This window comes from Diadema antillarum, unplaced genomic scaffold (genome assembly GCF_040938485.1).
Source record: "Diadema antillarum isolate AM-2024a unplaced genomic scaffold, OU_Dant_1.0 seq00000994_RagTag, whole genome shotgun sequence".
Lineage (NCBI taxonomy): Eukaryota > Metazoa > Echinodermata > Echinoidea > Diadematoida > Diadematidae > Diadema > Diadema antillarum.
Window position 1 is genome coordinate 650,554 of NW_027271832.1, and position 24,520 is coordinate 675,073.

Consider the following 24,520-nt stretch of genomic DNA (forward strand, 5'->3'; position numbering starts at 1 on the left):
TTTTTTTTACTTATTTTGAAAGACAAAAGGAAAATAGACGTCTATACCTTCAATTGTAAGTATCACTTTAATCCTTTGAGCTATGCTCCTTCATTATGGGCCCAAATTGCAGACTTTGCCCGATGCGTGAGAAAAATGGGTGCCATGCGTGAGATCATGAGACGGCCCCTAATGCTGCCATGAGTCTCACTCAGAATGCGTGAGACTTGGTAGCTCTGCATTTTATTTGCCGACACAAGCCCGAGAAAAATAAACCACTGGGCCGGGGTCTGGGCACCGATCCGATGCTGTACACCTAAATTTACACTATTTATACATGGCACCACAATAACTCAATTTCTGCATCATTGTTAACATAGCAAATAACACTCGCATTTCAAAACACAGTAAGCTGTATACTGCTCCCGGGGCCTGTTGGGTGGGTGTCCTACGGCCGATCAACAACTCGACTCGCATCGTCAGCTGATCGTTGATTCGATTTGTTACACGTGATTGTAATGTGACCTTACATATAATTCAATAGGTGGGACCACAATATTACCACTCGGCTGATTAAGGCCAAACTCTTTTGGACATTTTATACATTTCTGTCGAGAAAAGCTCTCTTTCAGATCTACAAAACACTACCACACGCTTAAAGGGCACAAAATTTCTATGTAAAGAGTATATTATAACAATATTAAGCGATATTACTTGCGCTTACATTTTGGTTGGCTCTGGAAGCAGAAAGAAAAGAAGCGATAAACATACCGCCCTCTAGCGACAATTGTATTTGGGGATTCGACATGTCAATATGGATCAGTTGGAGGGATTATAACCATTGAAATTCTAGAATTTTATAGTTTAACGGTGTTTACGGAACACGTTGCCCTGCAAGATGGCTAACAGAAGTCTAACAGAAATTTTCATTCTGATGCGGAACAATGCAGCGCAAAGCAGACACATCTATTCGGACCACGTAAGTACAAGATTAGTGCACTTGATATTGCCAGATCTCCACGTAGCGCTCGCTCAGGTCAACACCGTCATCCGGTACCTCCTTGGCCGCTGCGGGGCCAGGCCCGCGGTCCGCTGCAGCTGGTGTGGTACCGGCGGCCGGGCAGCTGAAATGTTATGTCCAGCTGTGAGGCTGAGCTGATCGTCTCATTTAAGAAAAAAATATGGGCAAAATCGTGAAATCGGTCCCACCGCTGTGCGCGTGCACCCGTGCGTTAGCAAGCAAGGTCAGGTTAGGGTTAGGTTTTAGGGTTAGGGTTGTAAATTTATTTATGATTAAATTGGCCGTTAAATTAGTCGAAGGACATTCTTATATTAGGGAGTCCTTCCGAGAATAAAAAGTTGAAGACTAAAGAAAAAAACAAAAAAAAAAAAAAACGGAAGAAAGGGAGGACGAAAGATGCTATGCTGTGGAAATCGCCCCCCCCCCCCCCCCCACCGCTGTATCAATCTCGCGTAGTAAACGCCGTTTGGTGGGGCCGCATTCACGAGTATTAAATTTATACTGTGGAAGAAAGCCCCGCTTGCCCACCACCGTACTCATCTACCAATGGACGCCACACGATGGGGCTTATTTCATGAGTTTGCCAAAATATGTAGATCTAGATAAATATATGATATATCTAATTATGTTTCCAGTCTTCTTTAATGAATTCTGAACTGAAAGAGCACAGGGCACGGGGGATTGACACAGATGCAACGTTAGAGTCTATTTCAAATCCTTGTTCTCTATCTGGTGCATAACAACGAACGCCTACAATGCAACGGTATTTTAATGATAAATTTTGGCTGCATTTGCAGCTGTAAGTTTAATAGTGTAAATTTATTTTAGGCCAGAGAGCTAAAAGACTAATGGCCTTAATTGAGCATGAATCCCACCAAGTAACACACATATTGTTGACCAGCTAGCTGCCACTGCTTGTAGTAGACTCTAATTTGAGAGTAACTCGGACCAGCCCGAACATGGGGTACAAAGCGTCCACACTAACCACAGCATAACTGTGTGAAGGAGCACCTTGGGGCGGGGTTAATCTGAAAGGAGATAGAATAAATGTGTACTTGCCAGAAATATTTCATATATCACCTCTGTTCTGATGAAGGAAAGTTGAAATAAATTGTGACCCGCTAGATCTACAACAAAAGGATCTGAAAGTTGGGGGAGGTTGATTTTCTGAAATTGAAAATGACATGACATTATTCCCGTACTCTTCCGCTGTAATTTTATGTATAACACAACTCATAAAAGTACTCGGTTGCGGAGATAACGATGATTTTATGAGAGCATGTCAAGTGATCTAGGAAATCAGCGTTTCAGGAAGGCCACCTTCAAAGTTTTCCTTCAGACGCAATCATGATCAAGGGGAGGTACAGTGTAAGACAATTTACACCTCTGGACAATAGAAGATATGTCCCTAGCAACTTCTGCTTTGTTCATTCCAGCTTAGCGCCAGCGGTCTACGCACAACCAGTCACCAGGATGCCTTGCACTGACCAATAAGATCACTCCCTGGTTGCTAGGGGCGGAGTCTATCTGCGGCGCTAAATCCAAATCTTCAGACACTTTTCCGTTCCATTGAAAGTTGGAAAATCATGGCCTTGGAAAATCATGGCCCAGAAAAACGCTAATTTCTTGCCTTCCCTTTGATCACATAGTTCGAAATTTTGACAGATGATAGACAAAACATTAGACTAGAAAAATAATGCTAAAAACAGAAATTTGATGGTTTTGACCAATTTTGATGATCTGACTTCAAACTCAATTTTCTTAGCACAGCCGTCAGCGACTTTCGGTTCCTTTTGCTGTGGCGGGTCACAATTATTGGCGTAGGCCTAGGTCTAGATTATAAGGTGCAGACTAAGGTTAGTGTGAGAGTTTGCAAGGTTTAAAATTAGATGAGGGATTAACATACTAGTAATATGATAGTGGATCTTACATTGGCTATGCTACAGCCTGCAGTAATACAGGATCCAGGAGGGTACCATACAAGGAAAAAATTTTGAGTAAACCAGCTATGGCCTTCCGTACTGTAGATGCGCTTTTTTCTTTCATTATTGTTCAATCAGCCAGGATGTTTGTGTGTAACGTCATACATTTGTATGGCCATACTCGTGAAATTATTGACCATGGTACCACCATACAGTCTACAGAAATGGCATTTGGTGTAGTTATTGCAACATTGGCATAAAAAAGAAAAAAAAATGATAATGTAACTTCAAGCACATGTAACTACTAGATGTCTAATGAAGTCGTTAGACATCTACCTGTAGTTATTATTTGCTGATCAATGCAGGAATTATCTTTTTGATACATTAACAAGACCTTTGTTTCTGTAACATTATTGCTACACATGGTGCACTTATCCTTTGCCATTCCTGATCGGTATTAACTACCTAAGCTTGTGTTCCTGAATGGTAAACCATGCATTTATCACTTATCATGAATAATCCACAATGTATACTCTATACTGATTCAGGTCTTTCATGAGTTGTGTACACGTCAAATAATGCTTCCTGTGATGTTATTATTTTCATCATATGTAATAAGATGAAAATTACATCTCACAGTAGTAGCAGGTACATGTACAATACATGTTTCTCTGTTTCTGAATTCTTGCCATACTTGTCTTGACACTAAAGATCTGAAGCTGTGTCATCAAATTTCCTGATTATTTGAGATTATAGAGAAAGATGGGCTGTGTTTGAATGATGAACACTCATGAACATTATGCATTCTGGTAGTAACACATTTTGATATTTACCAATTCTTTGATGTCTGTAATGCTGTGTATAATTCATGTACCGAGGTACTTTGGAATGTTTTGGGTATAAATACTTCATAGCTCTTCAAATTTATGGTTCTTGTTCAGTGTTTTATGGTGATTCATCCATTTAACCCTCTAGGTCCATGATGATCGGATGGCACTCGTCAATAGTATCTCTACCGATCCTGATGCTGCCGTTGGAGCCACAAAGATAAACATTCCTCCAGATTGGTGAGAAAATAATGTTTCATTTTGTTCATTTAGTTTTTATTCAAAGGGTATACATGCGATTGTTCAGGTGCCTCCATTGTAAGTTTAAGTGAGTACCCGGTATAGACTACCATAGTGATGATGTGTAGCCATGTCTTCTAAGCTACAGATGGTTGCTGGCAACAAAAGGGTCAAGACTACTTTCCCTAGAATATCAATGTTGTCACTACAAAGATCATTCTTTATGTCTCTGTGGGTACTGCAATTAATGAAATGCATGCTTGATTGCTTTCTAGTACAATGGTGTGATAATATCAGACTGAGTAAATGATTTCTTACTGTGGATTATAATTTAGTGTTATATGTTTGTATTTATAGACAAGATGAAAAATGCAACTCTTTGATTTGAATCACATAACCTGCAGCAAGAAAATCTTGAGATTCATAATCTAGATTTGTTCCGAGAGTTGTACTAAAGAGTATTCTAATGCATTCTCTGTTGTGATTACCTTCACAGGGTTAGTAACACGGAGGAGATACAGTATGATATTACAAGAATACAACAGAAAAGTAAGTAACAAATGAAATAGATTTTATGGCAAAAATGTTAACTGAATAACCAAAAATTTCTGTGTGCAACTGCTTTGTAATTTTGTGAATTTTGCAAGAACCAAAATTCACAAATTTATAATGCACACAACAGTGCTGTCTACACTACAAATGTATGGAATGCATTGAATGTCAGTGGCTTCTGTTTGGACCTACACTCAACAATATTTTATGTATTTTCCATCAAGAAATAAAAAAAAAAAAATCGAATTTGTTAATAGTATGAATAAAAATCAGGTCATAGAGATTATCTAGTCCTGGAGACTTTCCTTCTCGTTCAAAGGCAGAAACCCTCATTTGTGTATTGTCTTTACTGCCTGACATGGAGTAGTTTCTTTTAAGCTACTGTTTTTGCCCTTATTGTAGAGTATCATGACATTGATATGTAGAATTTTTTTTTTTTTTCATCTGAAGAGGACACCATGAAAACCCTTGACATTGTTCTTCTGTGCAAAAACTTTCTAAAGGTTGAGAGCTCTAAATTTTGGCATTCTGATTGCATTCTGATGCACATTCTCCCTACTGATAAATTTGTTTTTGTTTTTGTTTTTTGTTTTTAAAGGAGGCATAATAAAACAAACAAACACAAAGTCAGAGGTCTGTGATCCAAAACAAATATACAGCAATATATTATAGCACTAGAGATAACAATTTGAACCTGCTTAATGCAGTCTAGATTTGTTCATTGTAACTGCCTGTATGAATGTAGTATCCTACCATACTTTATAAAGAAATTACACATGAACATGTTTATTTGCAGCTGAGAGTTTGTAGAACCTTTGAAACTTTCCAAGTCCAAAACTTATATGAAAATCATATTTGTCATGGCCATGAATTTGAAGAGCCTTTTTAGCTGTGCAATTTCTTACTTTTCGTCTGCTGAAGAAGAGGCAGATATTTGATCCAGTTCTCAGCGGGTTGTATTTTCATAATGCACAGAAATTATCTTCTGTATAAGACTTGTACTAGATAAAATAATATTCTCCGAAATGGGCCACACTTTCATGCATATCATTTATCCAAACTACTGTAAGCTGATTGTATACGGTAGTCTGTGTAACAAGATGGAACTGGCATAGATGCCCAGCATTTCACCATGGTGCAGGTGTAACAGTTGTTACAGTTATGTAAAGGAATTTTTTTCTGTCTGTCTTTGCCGAGAGCATGTGCTTACAAAAAAAAAAAAGGAAGTAGCTGCACATGCATTAAATTCTCTGCAGTGAATCAACAAAAAACTCTAAAAGTTGCATGCTTGTACTGTGCGCAAAGGTGTACCAGCAAAATTCGCAACACGTGGCTGAATCTGTTTTGTCTTTTTCAACCAAACAGTAATAAATGATTTGGACAGGAAATCAATCACATTGCCAGTTCTTGAAGGCTACTAGTAATCAAACTTCTTGTCTAGCAGATATTTTGTAACCTGCTTTAAGCATAACATCAATCACTTTTCTGTGATGTTTTTTTAAACTGTTTTTCCTCCCCGTGCTGTATGTGGAATTAAGAAAAAAAGGCATAACTAGCATATGAGAGCAGGGAATAACATCTCTGTGTTACATTGGGACTTTCTCCATATCCCCCCCCCCCTTTTTTTTGGGGGGGGGGGGGGGGAGGGGAGGGGTGATTGCAGGGTCAACTGGGCCCTGTTTAATCAAAAGATGAAATTGATTATAAATTTCCTTAACACACAGGCCGCCATAGACTTATGATAGTAATCAATTATATAATCAATTGTAACTCTTCATAAAACAGGGCCCTGGTATAGAAACTCTTAAAAGTGTTTTTGAAGTCTCTTAGACAAATAGTCACTAATATTGTACAGGGACTTTACAAATCAGTACTGTTGTGTATGTCGTATGATAATCATTTTTCCCCTTTGCAAGCTTTTATAGATGATTTAAAAAATGCAATTCGTTTTTGTTTTTGTTTGTTTGTTTGTTTGTTTGTTTTTTGTTTTTTTTTTTTTTGTTGTTGTTTTTTTTTTTTGGGGGGGGGGGCTTGTTTGCTTTTTGGTTATTTGTTTGTTTGTGTGTTTGGTTTTTTTCTCATTGTTTTTTGCATTAAGTGAAATTCTAATGTATCTAGATACCACTATGCTGTAAGAGTTATAAGTATCTCTTGAACTACTGAAGGCATTATAGATTCCAAATGCTATATGAGCATCATATTCACTGCTTTATTGGTACATGGTTACATCATGAAGTTTAGCATTGTGGTGCAATCATTTTCTTCCTCCAAGCCATAAAGAAACATTTGTTTGAACCCCAAATCTCCTCCCTTCTGTAAATATTCTCATAATTTTGTTTGTTTGTTTGTTTGTTTTTTGGCTACATTTCAGTGCTGATCGTACCCGTATTGCCATTCATGTGTCTTAATGTTTACAGTACTTACATTGTATGTCATTTAAGATTTCTGCTAGATTCAAGGAATGGAATCTGGTGTTGCCATCATTCATATGATGTACGATCTGTTCAGAGCAGCTAAACAATGCACTTGGTTTATAAGTGCATCTTACTAATGACTAATATTCTTTCTACCTAGATAAAATGTACCTTTTTTTATTAGGTTAGCATTGATTCAATTGCCATGTTGACAAAAATGATACATATTGTGAGGTGTTCATTCTATCCCTTGTGAAGTTGACCAAATGACTCTCCCAAGAAAGTGCATAATGATTTCATTGACAAACCATGTCATTGACAGTGAAGGAGCTTTCAGCGCTGCATGACAAACATCTGAACAGGCCAACGTTAGATGACAACATGGAAGAAGAGCATGCCATTGAAATTGCTACCCAAGAAATCACTCAGGTATATGTATCCTCCTTTTCACAAATGTGATTATTCTCGAGAGCACTTAAATTGTAGATGACTTTACTCCCCCCCCCCCCCCCCCATTTTCATAAAGCTGATCAAATATAATTTTTAGGTTACTTTGACCTCTGTAATGTTTTATTCCGAATGCACAGAACTGTTACTATAAAATTGAGAAAAGAAAAGTACGTCCACAATATTTTTTTCTACCCAATTGAAAAGCTCAAGTGCTCATGTTTGTTGGAATTTTACTCTAACTTCCCCTTTGTATCCATACTTTTAGACCCTTAATGCTCCTCCATGCCTCACAGTGTGGCACTGCAGTGATGAAAAAAGAAGAAAAACAAAACACAGACTCACTGTTTGTGATCTTAGAATGCTCTCCCTCATAAATGGCATTTGTATGAACATTCTGCTAGACTTTACTGCGAACCAAAGGACATGTTTAAGAACATTACTTAGAAATATAGACGATGTTACTTGGGTATCAGTGATGAGCCAGTTACCATGTGCACTAAATTTGTTATCTGTTTTCATTGAAACTTAATGCTGTATGTGAAAGTAAAAACTGCTTTGTTGGAACCAAATAGTGAAAGTAAATATCTAAAAGACATATGCTACGCATTTATGCAAGCATGGCCGCTATCAATGAAGCAAATTGTGCTAAAATCTTAGCTTTTCTGTAGATATCCACAGTAGTTTCCTGAAAAATATTTTTGTCATTTTCCTTTCTTCCCGTCCCAGATGTTCCACAGATGTCAAAGGTCAATCCAATCGATCACGGCGAGGGCCAAGAATGCATCAAAGCAGGAGAGACTGGTGACAAGGAATATTGTGAACTCTCTGGCCGGAGCACTTCAGGAGTTATCCATCTCCTTCAGAAGGGCACAGTCAGCCTATCTAAAAAGTGAGTTGCCCGTTCCAGTCAAATGTGTATCTCTCTGCATGTCCTGTGGAATGCAGAAGTTTCATCATTCATTTCAGATTTAATAGATGTAGGCATCAAAGGAATTGAGATGCCATTGGAGATTTGAATCCAAGTAGATATCTCAACTTCCGCTTCATCAAAATTGAGCAAAATATTTTCAAACATGTATCAAATGACATGCCTCAAAATGGACCACAATGGAATAACTTATGCAGGGCTGCGCACTAACCCATTTTTTTCTGTTGGTCCGACCTGTCTGTCTGACCAGTAGGTACCCTGTTTTCTATTTTTACTAGTCCATTCCTGAAAAAGTTACTGGTCGGACAGTGATTTTCACTGGTCCTGGATCGTCAGACCAGTGCCAGCGTGCAGCGTTGTTTATGTGTCAATTTTGGCTTCGGCATTCAGTGTCATTGCTCAGTACAGTAGTGTAGGCTTATAGTTGGTCAATATACTGTGTAGTTTGAGAAACAGTTTTTCAAGCTATTACAACCATGTGTAAGCGTACTAATTGACAATGTTGTATATCGAGGCTGAATTTGTACTTTCCTTTGAAATGGTAGGTTCAGTTAAGTGAAACTTCAGATATTGCTTAGATAAGAAACTGCATTAGTGCTGGGATTGTAAAATAATTAAAACATTGGTGCACTTTTACTTGTAATTTATTTTTGTGCAACTGATTTTCTATAATGATATCCATCATCCCCCGTTTGTATTGGAATTGCATTTTGAATTTATGCATTATTTTGAGATAACCATGGAAATTGCTAACAAATAACAGTTATTATACCCCCGCCAAACGAAGTTTGAAGGGGGTATATAGGAATCAGCGGACGGTCGGTCGGGCGGTCGGTCGGGCGGTCGGGCGGATCGGTCGGGCGGTCGGGTGGTCGGTCCGTTGCAAATCTTGCGTCGCGAACTACTTCCTCAGTTTTCAACCGATTCCCATAAAACTTGGCACAGATGTGTGCCTTGGGTTGTAGATGTGCAAGACGTATTTTTTGACAGTACCCAAAAGTACGTTGCCATGGTAACGGCATATTATGGGCAAAAATGGGTACAAATCTTGCGTCGCGAACTCCTCCCACAGTTTTTGATCAATTTTTATGAAATTAGGTACAGATGTCCATCTGAATATGTTAATGTGCAAGACACATATTTCCGCAGTGGCAAAAAAGTGCGTTGCCATGGTAACGGCATGTTATTGGTAAAATATAGGGCAAAATGCTTCATGGCAAAACGTCTTCATCAGTGTTCTTCCAATTCTCATTGAATTCATATTGAATGTTTGTCTTAGGATATAGGTCAGCATGACACATTTCTCGACAGTGACAAAAAGTATGTTGCCATGGTAACAGCTCACATATTATGAGCTAAAATGATGGAAAATTTTGTGTTGCAAACTACTTCCTCAGTTTTTGCCCAATTTCCATGAAACTTGGTACAGATGTGTGCCTTTGGTTGTAGATGTGCAAGACGCATTTTTTGACAGTACCCGAAAGTACGTTGCCATGGTAATGGCATATTAATGGCAGAAGATCAAGGAAAGATCTTGCGGATTTAACTACTTCCTCAGTTTTTTGACCAAAGCTTATGAAATGTGGCACACACAATAGTCTTGGTGGGAAGATGTGGAAGACATATTTTTCGGACGTGTCGGAAGCTGCGTTGCCATGGTAACGGCATATAAATGGCAGAAGATCAAGGAAAGATCTTGCGGATTGAACTACTTCCTCTGTATTCGACTGAAGCTCATGAAATGTGGCACACACACTGGTCTTGGTGGGAAGATGTGCAAGACATATTTTTTGGACGTGTCAGAAGCTGCGTTGCCATGGTAACGGCATATTAATGGCGGAAGATCAAGGAAAGATCTTGTGGATTGAACTACTTCCTCAGTTTTTGACAAAAGCTTATGAAATGTGGCACACACAATAGTCTTGGTGGGAAGATGTGCAAGACATATTTTTCGGACGTGTCGGAAGCTGCGTTGCCATGGTTACGGCATTTAAATGGCAGAAGATCAAGGAAAGATCATTCCTTGGGTAAGACTGTCGTCACGGGGCGGGGGTATTAATCACCTTAAGTGATATTTCTAGTTAGTATTGTAATAATTTAAAGTTTGATTGTAAGTGAGTATCACATTCATGATTTAAAGGGGAAGGCTAGTAACTGATCAGTGGGAATCAGTGGAAATGTTGGGAGATGATTGTTCCAATCCTTATGGGATTCATTCAAGAGTTCATTGTATATCTATTGTTGTGTGAAAATGATTTGCTTCAGAACGGTCTCATATTCAAGTAATGTGCAGATTGATGCTCCGTCACTGACCAGGCAGGGACGCTAACCTGGAAGCATTAAACTGCACATTACTTGAATATGAGACCATTCTGAAGCAAATCATTTTCACACAACAATAGATATACAATGAACTCTTGAATGAATCCCATAAGGATTGGAACAATCATCTCCCAGCATTTCCACTGATTCCCACTGATCAGTTATTATATCCCTCACAAATTGCTTCTCGTCCTCTGATTGGTCGAGAGCACTGTAAACAACAAAACATAATTCTACCATACAAATGACTATACTCCCTAGGGAAATGGTAAAAACTATACCACGCTGGTGATTTTCGCGCCTTTTTTGCTTCGCGTCGCGACGCGAAATATTTCACGTGTAAATGAATGGGTATCGCAGCACCTTTGCTTCGCGAGAGATTTCATGTACAAATGAATGGGTATCGCGGCGCCTTAGATCACTGCACTTCTCGAGAACCACAAGGCACGCATACACTCAATGCGACACGGGTTACGTTAGAGAGACTCAGAGAGACTCTTCTAAAGCCCTCATTCTACCTAAAAAGAAAAAATTGTATTACGTTACAACAGAGTAGGCGATATCGTAGATCTATAATTAGACAACAATAAGCAAGCTAGGGTTCTTCGACGTACCGTAGGCCTTTGGGGAGTTCATGCTTCGCCGTTTGAAAGTTGGTCTCGCAGTTCACTAACTCGAGCGACCCACCCAAAAGATGTTGACAAACGAAACTGCAGTAGATAGTAGGCCTGCTTTAACGTTAGCGCTAGTTAAGCCTAACGTTAGTTCTACCTGTCTAACAGTAGGCCCTATTTCCCGTAATCTCATACCTAATAATTATTTTTTAGAGTGTCTAACGAGTTAATAGTTACCGTATGAACCGTACGAATCACACGAATTTACAGTGGCACTCGATACTTTAATCGCTAGAATTTTTCCAGTGCCTAATCTAACCTTTTACGCTGTTACTGAATGCTACCCAAATTTACAATGTATACTTGCATTTTAACAGGAAGTGATAGTCCACATTCATGTACAGACAGCTAGGTAGAAAGACGACAGAAAACACAATCAACTGCAGCTCACAGTCACATCGTTGATCAGCTCGAGCACGCACATCACCGCACTGGCAACCGAACGTACTTGTTGACAGATCGGATAGTATGAAGCGCGTAGTGAGTTTGCAGTTTGCGCATGTTTACCAGTACGTTGTACAGCAAAGCACCGAGTACACTTCAGCGGCTGAGCGCGCAGTTGTCTCTTCATAGTACGCGTACACGCTGCCCTCCTGCTGAGCTGCTTTCTCGAGCGTAAATGACTAGTCAATCTTCTTGAAAAGTAAAGCAAGATGCCCTTAAAAAAGAGGTAAATTACAGAATACCAGCAGTCGAATACTCTTAAATTCATTGGGAGGGATATAAAACAAATATACCAGGCCAATTTTTCGAGGCACCGGTTGAAACTATGGGCCGGATGCATAAACGCTAGCAATTGCTTGTGCTAGCCTTTTACTCGAATCCGTATGCATAAAAACAAGCAATTGCTTGCGAGCAGAAGCTTTTGCTAGCAAGCGCAAGCAATTGCTTGCTGCCCGCAAGCAATTGCTTAGAGACCAAGCGTTTGCTTAAAAACATATGCATAAAACATACCTTTTGCTTGTTCTTGCTAGCAATTGCTTACGATTTTTCAAGCTCTGTAAAATGAACTTGAGCTTTTGCTTAACTTGGACGTTCCCTTTTAAGTATCATTTTCACATCATACAAGAAAGACCACACTTGTGCAGCAGTGCTATAAATCTAAAAGAAATTACTCTTTAGCAGTGTAAGAAACTTATTCATTTCAACAACGGGAATGTCCAGTGGTCAGCACGCAAAATGTGACGAAAAACAGGTATGGTGGAGAGCAAGGAGACCTCTCTCCACGTGAGATCTGGCAGATCCGGGCTATCTCTATAAGCAGTGATGGGAATCAGCCAGTACGTGTGTGTGTGTGTGTGTGTGTGTGGATCTGTTTGCTTGAGCTAGACCTTTTGCTAGACGAGCTTGTGCTTTTGCTTGAAGCAATTGCTTACAAGCAATTGCTTGTTTTATGCATTCGGCCCTATGTGCCTTCGGTGACTTCAGTAGCACTATTTTCTGAGGGGCTGTGCCCCTCAGAAAATAGTGCTACTGAAGTCACCTCATGCGCATAGTTTCAACCAGAGCCTCTCAGGCCTGGTATATTTGTATACTAGCCTTCCCCTTTAAGGTGAGGGTCAGTGACTTTTTGCAAAGTTTGATGACCTCCCCCCCCCCCCCCCCCATATTCCCACTGTCGCTCTCCTCTTTCTTTTTCTCCCTCTTTGTTTTTTTCACTTCTTGTCTTGTGTGAGAGTTTAAATAAAATGTAATTGAGTATCGAAACAAGTGTGTGGATTTCTGCATTGGTATGCTTGCTAACATTCTTTCTTTGTTTATTTCTTTTCATCATGAAAGAACAATGGTAAGAGTGACACATGTTAGGGTATGGGGAGTAAACAAGTGTGTACCTTTTCTTCTTAGCACCTGTTTTAACATATTTTTCCTTTGTGTATTAATTTTCAACATGAAAGAACAATGCTATGAAAGATTGATATATATGGGGGAGGGGGAGTACCAGTAAACAAGTGTGTAACTTGTTTTTTCATAGCACCTGCTCTAACAATTTTTGTTTTCTTTTTGTATTCATTTTCATTATAAAAGAACAATACTAAGATTGGCACATGTTTCAGAGGAGGAGGAGGAGGAGTAAACAAGTGTGTAGCTTTTCTTCATAGCACCTGTTATGTTTAACATTATATTGTTTTTTTTTATTTTGTTCTATACCATTTTGCAAAATTGGGTGGGGTGATCTAATCATGTGCCCAGGATTCTTTCTTCAACCCTGTCACAATGTTGCCTTTCATTCTGAGCCATGAACTGAAAATTCTAGCGCTCATCATAGACTGTTTCAATCTCCTACATGTTCCTTATATATTACTTTATTATTCTGATGAGGATGGTATCACCAGACTTATGTGTAATATAATACACACATGGTTGCTGCTTTATATGTATGACAGGAAATCTCATTACATTGTCATGGCAATCTATAGGCAGTCTTATGACCCAACTTGATACATCATAGACATTACTATCTGAAAACAGATCTGTAGAAAAATTATAGGTCTATTGTGTCATACTTTCATGAAATTCAATGGAAGATGATTACCAGTCTTGAAATCATTTCTTTATTTGTTTCTTTGTTTTGTTTTGACATTATGGAAATCACGTATTGTTGATTAATATTTTGTTTGGTTGTTCGTTTTGTTTCTTGTTGGTTATGTTTTTGTATAGGGATGAAGAGCAGAGAAGACCGATCAAAGGAATTCTTTGAGACCAACATCAATCTAAACTCATCAAGTAGTGCAATAATGACTGAGGAAGACATTGAGGATGAATTACTGTATGATAGGGTGAGTTTCCACTCTTGCATAGTTTCATGTAGTTTGATATCTGTGTCATAACTTTTCAATGGCAGCAGAACTCTTAAAAAATGCGTTGTTTAGTGTTTCAAATATGTCAGATGTGTAGTTTTGATGGCAGTGTACTTGGCCTTCTTATCACAAGGTCCGTTGTGAGTTCAAGCCCCAGCTGATACAACTGTCACTTCATTTTATCACATTTCATCTACATGATTTATGACCATTTATATGTATGCTGTCAGTATGTTCATAGAGAACAGCTACCTTGAGAGCGGGGCTTGATTTGTACTGTGCTAAATGTATCAAGTGTCTGCTTAAGAGTATTGTAAGGTGATAATTCAGCCATGCTTGCTGACAGCTACTACCCAGACATCTACTGTGATGTTATTTCATTAGTTCCATAGCTATACATTTATGCATATCATTTTACACAAGTTTGATTTATGTAATGATCTTCCATGTACAGGCAACTCCTGTTATTATGAAGTCCTCGGTACTGGCAGTTTTTCTTTTGTTATATTAAAATGTTCTTATAACCGAACAAATACTAGTAAAGAATAAAAAGATATATATATAGATCATAAAATTTGGACCTGAATTTTTACTTCATTGTAACAGGAACTTTGGTCAAAGCGGGATTTCACCGTACAGTGTAATATCAAACAGGCAGACACCACTGTTTTTTATGTTTCATCTCTTTGATAAGAAATGAAGCATGTTGCTCTCTTGAATTTTACAGTTTTCATATTCTTTTCATTTTTGATAGCACGAATCATTTTCTGTGCAATGTAAGAACTGTCATGAAAATGATAAAGATAGTCACGATATTGATGGTTGTGATAATGTACTTACAATACAGGGTGGCCCAAAAAGAACGAAACACCTAAGATCTTTAATTTTAGCTATACTGTTGCTAATATGTCACTATTTTGCATACTATTGGAAAGGCCATACCTTTTCCCATATAATGACACCAAGTTCTTTAATATTGGTTAATGCATTATGATTTTAGAACCATTTTTTGTCAACCCTTGCAATTTTCAAAATGTGATGATTTTGCACTCTCAGAGATACCGAAACCAGCGAGAATTTGGCTTGTCATAGAACCAGTGGCGTTCACAATGTGCGGAATGTTGGGCGGATGGTGTTATTGTCGTCAGGTGGTCTCATTCATAATGGTAATGGACAATGACAACCGCATTCTACACATTGTTAACGCTACTGGATCTATGGCAAGCTGAATTATCGCTGATTTCGGTATCTCTGAGAGTGCAAAATGATCACATTTTGAAAATTGCAAGGGTTCACAAAAATAGTCCTAAAATCGTAACGCACTATCCAAAATTAAAGAATTTGGCGTCATTCTATTGGAAAAAGAATGGCCTTTCCAATAGTATGCAAAGTAATGACATATTTGCAACAATATTGCTGTAATTAAAGATCTTAGGTGTCCCGTTCTTTTTGGGCCACCCTGTATAGTATGGCGGAGGAGGAAGAGGAGGAGGAGAAGAAGGATTATGGTGAGGTAAGGGAGGAGGGTGGTAGTGATTATGATGACATTCTTGTGGTCTACTTTGTCCTGTACAGGGATTCTCCGATGAGCAGATGCAGCTTGTGGAGCAGAACTCGAGAATGATCGACCAGAGGGAGAAGGAGGTTTCACACATTGTCCAGTCCATATCTGACCTTAATGAAATCTTTAGGGACCTAGGCAACATGGTTGTAGAACAGGTGAGTCGAATCACTAATCTCTCAAACCATCTGGACAAAGTCTCCAATTTTGTGTGTCTTTTGTTGTGATCTAACTGCTTTAAAGGTAGGGGATACCTTTTACAGACCTCCCAAAATGCAGCAAAACATTAAATATGAACCTCAGGGGACTTGTTTAGGCCACTGCTAAGAAATTTGGAAGTCAACAGTTATCTACAATTTGAATAATGCACAAAACTCAACTACTCAGTAGTTCTGTGTGTCAGCCACACTTAAGCCTTTTTGTTGCAGTCTTGTGTATTTTTTTTATCTATAAACACAAATCTAAAAGTATAAGAGCTGATGTAATAACATAAAGAGTGTGTGGCAAGAATGTATATAGAAATGTTTGTAAGTTTTGATGAACTTTCTTCACAAAATATACATGATGGACACACATGCAGTGCATGGGTCTGCAAAAGTAGCCTAGTAATGTACTGGAATTTACGGTGAGCCCCGAAAAAAATTCAATTCAAAATCTTACGGTCAATAAAAATGTACTAAATGTTACCTTCCACTTTCTATACTTTATGGGAGTTTCTAAAATGACACTCTCTTCAACATACCACTGTATTTATACAACTCTTCATTTAAGGCATGCAAATGGGATTCCCTACCTTTAAATGTTTTTGAAATCAACATTTACAATATTTTCGGCTTCCACACCAAGTGCTGCCATTTTCTAGACATCATTCCCATGTTCCACGCCTCTTTTCATATGATTAGTGAAGACAGACTGTTGGAATTTTTTCAAACCTGCTCATAAGGATGAGATATGACAGGGCTGTGTACAGTAACATAGCAAACAATCCATGATGAAATAAAAAAGTGTGTGGATTCAGTCGTAGAATGTATTTTTACTGCAGTCCCAATATGAAGCGTAGTACAGTAATCTCAATATACTTACTGACTATATATGCCATATATTTCGCATGTTGTTTTTTTTTTGGGGGGGGGGGAGGGGTGAGGGATGGGGGCAGGGTTTCGATTTGAGTGCTATATTTGTAAATTTATCAACACATGAAAATGCCAACTCTCTGATCTTCTCTGTACATGTGCATGTACTGGTACACAGCCATAGTACACAATAGGCCTACATGAACAAGGTTCATTATAATACAGTGTAGGCCCAAGTTGTGGTGTGCCTAGTGTGTGAATGGATGCGCACACTCCTCCTTCCATTGAAAAACTCACAATCACTCATTTAACTACTTGGAAAATTGTTTTGAAAAATCAGACTAGATTAGATTAGATTAAATTAGATTAGATTAGATTATTTTTTACTTAGATTATATACATTTCTGGTCAGTTTCCCTTTACAGTTGAACCTCTCGTATCCGGACAAGTCGGGACCGAGCCTCATCCGGATAAGGGATTTGGCCGGATACGGGAGACTCAATGCTTTATACATGTACATATACATACACATGTACTGATGTAGCCCATTGTAGTACTGTAAAAGTGGAAATTTTCGCGGTGTTGAAATTTTGGCGCATTTCGTGCAATCAGAAACTAGCGCGAAAATAAAAGCACGCGAATATTTCTGCTTGCCATATGTTCCTGTAGTTGGTGTCTTGATACCGCGGAATTAAAAACACGCGAAACTCTTCTTATCCGGCCGAGCACGAAAAATTAGTCACGCGAAAATATCCACTTTTACAGTACCACATGTAGTAATGTGTATACTGCAACCTTTTCATTGTTACACTCAGTAACAGACCCCAAAATAGAGGTTCGTGTTTGCAAGAATGAAATCATTTTCTTTTATAAATTCTTGGGATGATTTACCTAAATAATTATTAAGAAATGTATCAAGTATATATAATTCATGTGTGTTTGTGTAGGAGTTCTCAAGGAGTTGGGAATCCCCCTTTCCTCCCGTAATTATAAAAAAAAAATCACGGCGAGATTGCGTCCATATAATAGAGAGATCTGGATAAAGGGAGGCCGGATAAGAGAGGTTCAACTGTATTTGCATTTATTAAAGATTAGACTTGCTAGTTATATGGCATATACAGTAATACTTAATCTTAATTACTAAAAGATGCTGATATCTCCATAGATTTTGTACAGGTCCCACTACCAAGTATACATGTCCTTGTTGCCAAAGGGTTAACAAATATTATAGAATGGGTAGCGAGAATCCTGCGATCTGATTGGTCGAGAGCTATGTGTTCATTTTTACTGGCCGCACGTTGAGTCACGGTGGTAAACATGTTATTGCGCACTAAGCAAGAGTACGCGTACTTGTAACAAAGGTTCGCGCACTAAAGCAAGCGTTCGCGCACTCAGCTTGGCCATGCATCCAGTAAAAACTTATGCATGGCTGGCCATGCATCCAGTAAAAACGGTAAGTACGGGTATGCATGCCCTTTACGGAAAGCCAAAAGGAAATGCATCCAGTAATTTTGTCATCGGGTAACACGATAGAAAACTGGATTTTTGGCAAGAAAATTACCCATTCTATAAATCAAATGACGCACATGTCTTTTCGTGCGTCAGTCGGAATATAGTGTGCATGCGGTAACTATGGAATTTAGCCTAAACCCACTCGGCTTCGCCTCGTGGGTTAAGCAATCCATAGTTACCTTATGCACACAATTCCGACTGACGCACTCAGACCTGTGCGTCATTTGTATACCGTGCCTTGCAACAAAGTCTTTCTCATGCGCACGCATAGTTACTGTGTTTTTGTCAAGCTCACGGGAGGTGCGGGGAGACCAAGTGATCGCCTGCGGCATCTGTCCATCCGTCGTCCGTCTGTCGTCCGTCCATCTGTCGTCCGTCTATAATGCTACTAAAACTTGAATAACTCTCTACTGAGGACTATAATTTCAATCAAACTTGAGGGAAGAGTGGTTATACAAAGTTACACATTTTGCCAAATATGAAGGTCACCTCAAGGTCAAAGGTCACAGGCAGGGGTCAATGAACTTTAGGGCCCAATGTTAAGTTTTTACGGCGTGTTTCGATTATGGCTCATAACTTTTGATGTATAGGTCCATTTGTGACCAAACTTGGATGGTAGATGTCCCTTGGGAGTAGAAGGTCACCACAAGATCAAAGGTCACAGAGAGGGGTCAACGAACTTTTAGGGCCCAATGATAAGTATTTACGGCGCGTTTCGATTATGGCTCATAACTTTTGATCCCTTTGTCCGTTTGTGACCAAACTTTGATGATAGATGTCCCTTGGAGAGTTGAAGGTCACCACAAGGTCAAAGGTCACAGACAGGGGTCAAACTTTTAGGGCCCAATGTTAAGTTTTTACAGTGCATTTGGATTATGGCTCATAACTTTTGATCCCTATGTCCATTTGTGACCAAATTTGGATGGTAGATGTCCCTTGGGGAGTTGAAGGTCACTACAAGGTCAAAGGTCACGGACAGGGGTCAACAAACTTTCAGGGCCTAATGTTAAGTTTTTACGGCACGTTTCGATTATGGCTCATAACTTTTGATCCCTATGTACGTTTGTGACCAAACTTGGATGGTAGATATCCCTTGAGGAGTTGAAGTTCATCACAAGGTCAAAGGTCACAGACAGGGGTCAACAAACTTTTAGGGCCCAATGTTAAGTTTTTACAGCGCATTTTGATTATGGCTTATAACTTTTGATCTCTATGTCCGTTTGTGACCAAACTTGGATGGTAGATGTCCCTTGGGAAGTTGAAGTCCATCACAAGGTCAAAGGTCACAGACAGGGGTCAACAAACTTTTAGGGCCCAATGTTCAGTTTCTACGGCACGTTTCGATTATGGCTTGTAACTTTTGATCCCTATTTCCGTTTGTGACCAAACTTTGATGGTAAATGTCCCTCGGGGAGTTGAAGTTTACCACAAGGTCAAAGGTCATAGGCGGGATCAATGAACTTTTGGGAGGTAGAAAAATACTAATTTCTTCTTTTACGCGAATGGGCGAGACACGTTTTGCCACTTGCCTTGTTTTATTGTTTATTTACTGACACTTTCATAGGTACCAGATTTCTTGAAGATTCTTGCTGTAGTCATGTCTTGCAGCAAAGCTCAAAAGAATAGGTGTAAGTTGGAATAATTTATAAAAGCTGTTCCAAGTCATGGAGTAGTCAAAATTATGTTGCCACAAATTGCATAACAGTATGCATGCACACATGTGAGTATGTATTAATGCTCACAGTTTAAGCCAGCAATATGTATTTTCTTATTGATACAATATGTGAAATGGGATTACATACAGTTACTGTTTTGCGAGTTACGATGCAGAGTCATTTATGAGAAGAAATGTTCTGCCGTCATCTGCCTGATTTTTTTTGACAGAATGTTGTATGTGGTAAATTGTGGTGGAAAAATTCTGTCACATACAGAGTTTACACATTGGATAATACCAAATGTATCATGCAAGTGTGTTTATCAATGTGTGATTGTTTTGATAGGTCCATTGCAGTTGTATGTGAAATAGTCTTGATTTCTTTTTTCGTGGTGGTGATTGATTATCAGGGCACTGTATTGGACAGGATAGACTACAATTTGGAAAGATCCTCAACAAAAGTAGAAGAAGGACTTAAACAGCTACAGAAGGTAAGGCAACAGTTAGCTTTGTTCAGATATTGAATCATTGCAACAATTTTTTTATGCCTCCGCCCGAAGGATGCCGGAGGCATTATGTTTTCATGTTTGTTTGGTTTTTTTTTAATGGCTCCATTATGAAGAGTACCAGTGGCATTGTGTTTGGTGTTGCCCTTGTATCTGCCCAGTCTCCATCTGTCTAGCTTTCATTGCAAATCACAACAGCAAAAAAAGAAAAGAAAAAAGTAGCAACTATTAATTCTACTCATATGTTTTGCTGCATCTTTTTCTGATGATACGCTCAGCTGGAGAAGTCCAGTCATAATAGAAGTTTATATGATTGATAGAAATAGATTAGGAAATATTTCTCTGTGCACAGAGGGCTAAAGGTCAGTGTCAAACATCACTGGTCAAGATCTTTGACCTTCAGCAAATCGGAAATGAAGAGCCATGCTTATGGAGGAATGTGCTTGTTGCCTGTCAAGGCAGAGGCATTCTAGACAACTCTGGGCTGCAGTCAAAATGCTATACTGTAAAAAGAGAAATGTTTGTGTGCATTTTAATTTCGCGAATTTTCGAGAGGCAAGATTTGCGAAATTAAAATGCACACAAAAGTTTTTGTCTACACTATATGCATTGAATGCCAGTGGCAATTTGCGAAAATTTCATGCCGCAAAAAAGGCCATCTGCTCCAATTCGCGAAAATTTCATGCCGCGAATATATCATGTTTTACAGTAGTATACATGTGTAGTAGATAGCAAAGGTAATGATTTTTACATCAGGGAGGGGGCTGTATATTTCCATGCACAAATATTTGCACAAGAAGTTGAATGAATTTATCTTCGACACTTTTCACCAGAAGACTCATTCTCACGCATATTGGGTGTCTTTATAGAGGAAGTGTTAAATGTTGCGGATTGAATTAAATTTGCCATTGTAGATTTCCATCTCTGGTTTTACTCTTATCAATGTAACTTGTATTTGTAGTTGTTGTTGTTTTTTTAGCTTTGACCAAGGTTTTATGCAGACCTTTAAACAAGCAATGCTCAAATTGTACACATGCTAAAAAGATATATGGTATTGGCCTATTATTCTATTGAATTGGACTGAAGGGCACCAAAGAAAACATGAAACAATGTTAGTTGTCAAGTACCTATCTATTTTACATTTTTATGTCTCCTTGTCTGCCTTTATTTGTTTAACGCCATATAGACACAGTTGTAAGAGCATTGCCATGGCAAACTTTATGTGTGCGCGAAGTCTGAAACATGGTAGGAACAATGTCTGTGTATCCACCCAATGTTTATGACACCTTTGCCTTTCCAAAGGTAAGCTTGATTTTGATTATCAGTTAGGAAATATGCAATTATACTTTTTGGAAAAATGTCCTGGGAAATTCTGTGTAGATTCAAGGATAGCTTACATAACATTGAGTGTTGTTGCTTGTTACTCTTGATTTGTCGTGTCATCGGGACAGGCTGAAAAATACCAGAAGAAGAACAGAAAGATGCTGGTGATCGTCATCCTATTCGTCATTGTCATCGTCCTCATCATCATCTTATTTGCTACCAAACTGAGGTGACACCGCCCTGATCAGGAAAATTGTGCGACTCCAAGGAAGACATCCAGCCAGCAGGATATTCAGCCACTGCTGAAAATCTCCATATCCTGTCGGGCAGTATTGTTACTTTGAGGAGGATTTATGTTCTATATATTTTTAGTATCTCACTGTGGGAAATTATATACATCTTATTTAAGGTATTATAGTCAGTGTACGGTAGAACTTCTAACTAGAACATGAATATGTTTATGTTCTAGTAAACATGTTGTTGTCAAATGTGTTCCTAGTGTTAATATTTCATCATGGTAAAATCAGTAGCCTTGGCCAAAGTCTGTGCAGTGTGCTGTCATCTGGCTAGTGATAGGCAGTATATTGTGCCAAGGTTTCCTTTGCAATACGCAGTCCTACTGCATTGGAGTCTCTGTCTCACAGACCTCAAGTGAAATGCCGGGCTTGACTGAAAGCCATAAGGTTCCAGCTTCAAGCCCCATGTGTATGCTGTTCTGATGTAATGTTGCACAATAGTAAATCCACCTCTGCATTGGCCATCATTATGGACCCCTTCTATTTACCGGTAACTTCCCAGGTGCTCGTAAATAGAAAGCAACAGTGAATGCTGCCAAGGGTTTTGGTCTTGTGTACATGCTGTGGCCACACAGTAAATGTAGCCACTGAGCAGAGATGATCATTTTGATATGATTGTAGCAGCGTATTCCAAGTGAACTTTAGGAACACTATGCCCATATGATTATTGTCCATAATCTCTGGATGAATCTTGCATAAGTTATTACTGCATGATTAGGATGTGAAGATTGCAATCAATTTTGTCTCTAATAGCCTCTCAAGGAATCAGATAAAATGGCCTCTCTTTGCAGGTACATGTAGACAGTATAACAAATTATTGTGGTTATTGCATAACACATGGTTTCTTGCAATAACCTTAATCATTTGTATAAAGTGGTTACCTACATAGAAAGGCCATTCTTTTAGAAGTGGTTGTCATACACATTTTATCATTTCTGGGAAATTCACACTTCATGTTCAAGTTGACTTAGATAAAAGAGTATTATCACACAAAACAGTCAAACATTGCATCAAAATCAGATGTAGAATAAAACATTATATAGAAAATTTCACAGGTTGCTGCAAGAGAGATGAGACAAGATGATGATGTCATAGTCTTATAAATCTCGTTTTGACCGGCATTCCAATCCTCTCAGTTTACTTTTGAGAATTAAAAAAAAGAAAGTTGTAATTATATCTATTGCATCAAGCGATTGTGGGGTTGTAATAAATTGACTGCGCTAACTTTCGAGGGAAAGGGGGCTGAAGGAGGAACATTATTTTCTAAAAGTAATGTATTCATGGTAGTTTTATGTGCCCACTTAAAGCACAGTGGTGATTTGATGACATAACCACATCCAATTTGCATATATGATTGTAACCCACACCACTTTTTTGTGAAAATATGCAAAACTTTGAAATTTCCTAACTTTCATATTTTGTGCCCAAATTGTGATTAAACTTGTGCCATTCTGCTTCTGTTAAATTATAGTGTATTCGATGAAGTCAGCATAAACATGAAGTGGCTGTTCACTTTAAGGAAGTGTAACAGAGTTGAGTGACATTTTACATGTGAATGTTCATTGTGAAGAGCTTAACAGTATCTGTGAATCTGATGATCAGTATTTGCATGTAAAGACTCTCATAATTTATTCCATTATGATTTATGCTCATTAATTAATGGTCTGTGTTTTAGCAAGTACCATCGTATTTGGGTGCTACCTTTAATGAGTAAAACACTATCCATCTGGTTTGCTCAGAAAAGGAACTGGATTATTAGTTTGTGTGGTTATGTGATTGATTTGCTAATATTTACTCAGTCACTAAATAAAGATACAAAGACTTTATGAGCAAACATGACAAAAATATTGTTTAGACACTGTGTGCAAAATGTTAGGATGGGGAAAAATTAGTGCATATGGAGCAAAGTTAAAGTAGAGTGAGCATGGGATGGAAACAGAATTCCACCTCAAAAGATAGGAATCATTGTGCAGTTAAAATACAAGAAAATGTATTCACGAGAAGAATGCCTGTCACAGAATTTTTTGCTGGCTTTTACACAACATGACTATAATGTCATGAACATTGTCTTGCCATCAACACAAAATCAGTATTCTGAAAAGGACACCTTCTCGAGTCCCATTCTTCAAATATATCCTTCTATCTTTTTGGCCATTGCCCCTTCTCTTGAAAGTATTTCATGAATGTGTTTGTGCATGTGGTTTTCTGCAGTGCAAGATGACAGTGGCAATACGTTTGTCCAAACAAAAGGTATGAGTGGATGGGTGTCGTTCTATCCACTAATGTCATATGTCTATTGACTTAAGGGCTAGTTGTGTGTCGAAAATGTGACAATCTCAATGGTTTATTAAGGGATAGTTATGTTTCAGTTGAGAGGGTGCTTCAGATTTCAATTTTTTGTGAGATAATGAGAAATGGCTAGTGACATTTGAAAAAGCATATTCTATGAGGAATTCTAAGTTTATTTG

At 38.5% G+C, this 24,520-nt stretch overlaps 1 protein-coding gene across 1 annotated transcript; it reads left to right on the plus strand.

Annotated features, from left to right (window-relative positions):
• The first annotated feature begins 813 nt into the window (after positions 1–813).
• Positions 814–23,538, plus strand: LOC139742302 (syntaxin-16-like). The gene is made up of 9 exons (XM_071652881.1): positions 814–958; positions 3,898–3,989; positions 4,486–4,538; positions 7,278–7,384; positions 8,132–8,294; positions 13,988–14,106; positions 15,703–15,846; positions 20,338–20,418; positions 21,885–23,538. The coding sequence occupies exons 1-9, from the start codon at positions 878–880 to the stop codon at positions 21,987–21,989; spliced, it is 945 nt and encodes a 314-aa protein (XP_071508982.1). The 5' UTR covers positions 814–877; the 3' UTR covers positions 21,990–23,538.
• The last annotated feature ends 982 nt before the right edge of the window (positions 23,539–24,520 follow it).

What these genes read in the sequence shown, in the direction of transcription:
- LOC139742302 (XM_071652881.1), top strand. Translation starts at nt 878, where the DNA reads ATGGCTAACAGAAGTCTAACAGAAATTTTCATTCTGATGCGGAACAAT. An exon ending in TACAAGAATACAACAGAAAA is followed by an intron (nt 4,539 to 7,277) that starts GTAAGTAACAAA and finishes TGTCATTGACAG; the next exon opens with TGAAGGAGCTTTCAGCGCTG. An exon ending in CTACCCAAGAAATCACTCAG is followed by an intron (nt 7,385 to 8,131) that starts GTATATGTATCC and finishes TTCCCGTCCCAG; the next exon opens with ATGTTCCACAGATGTCAAAG.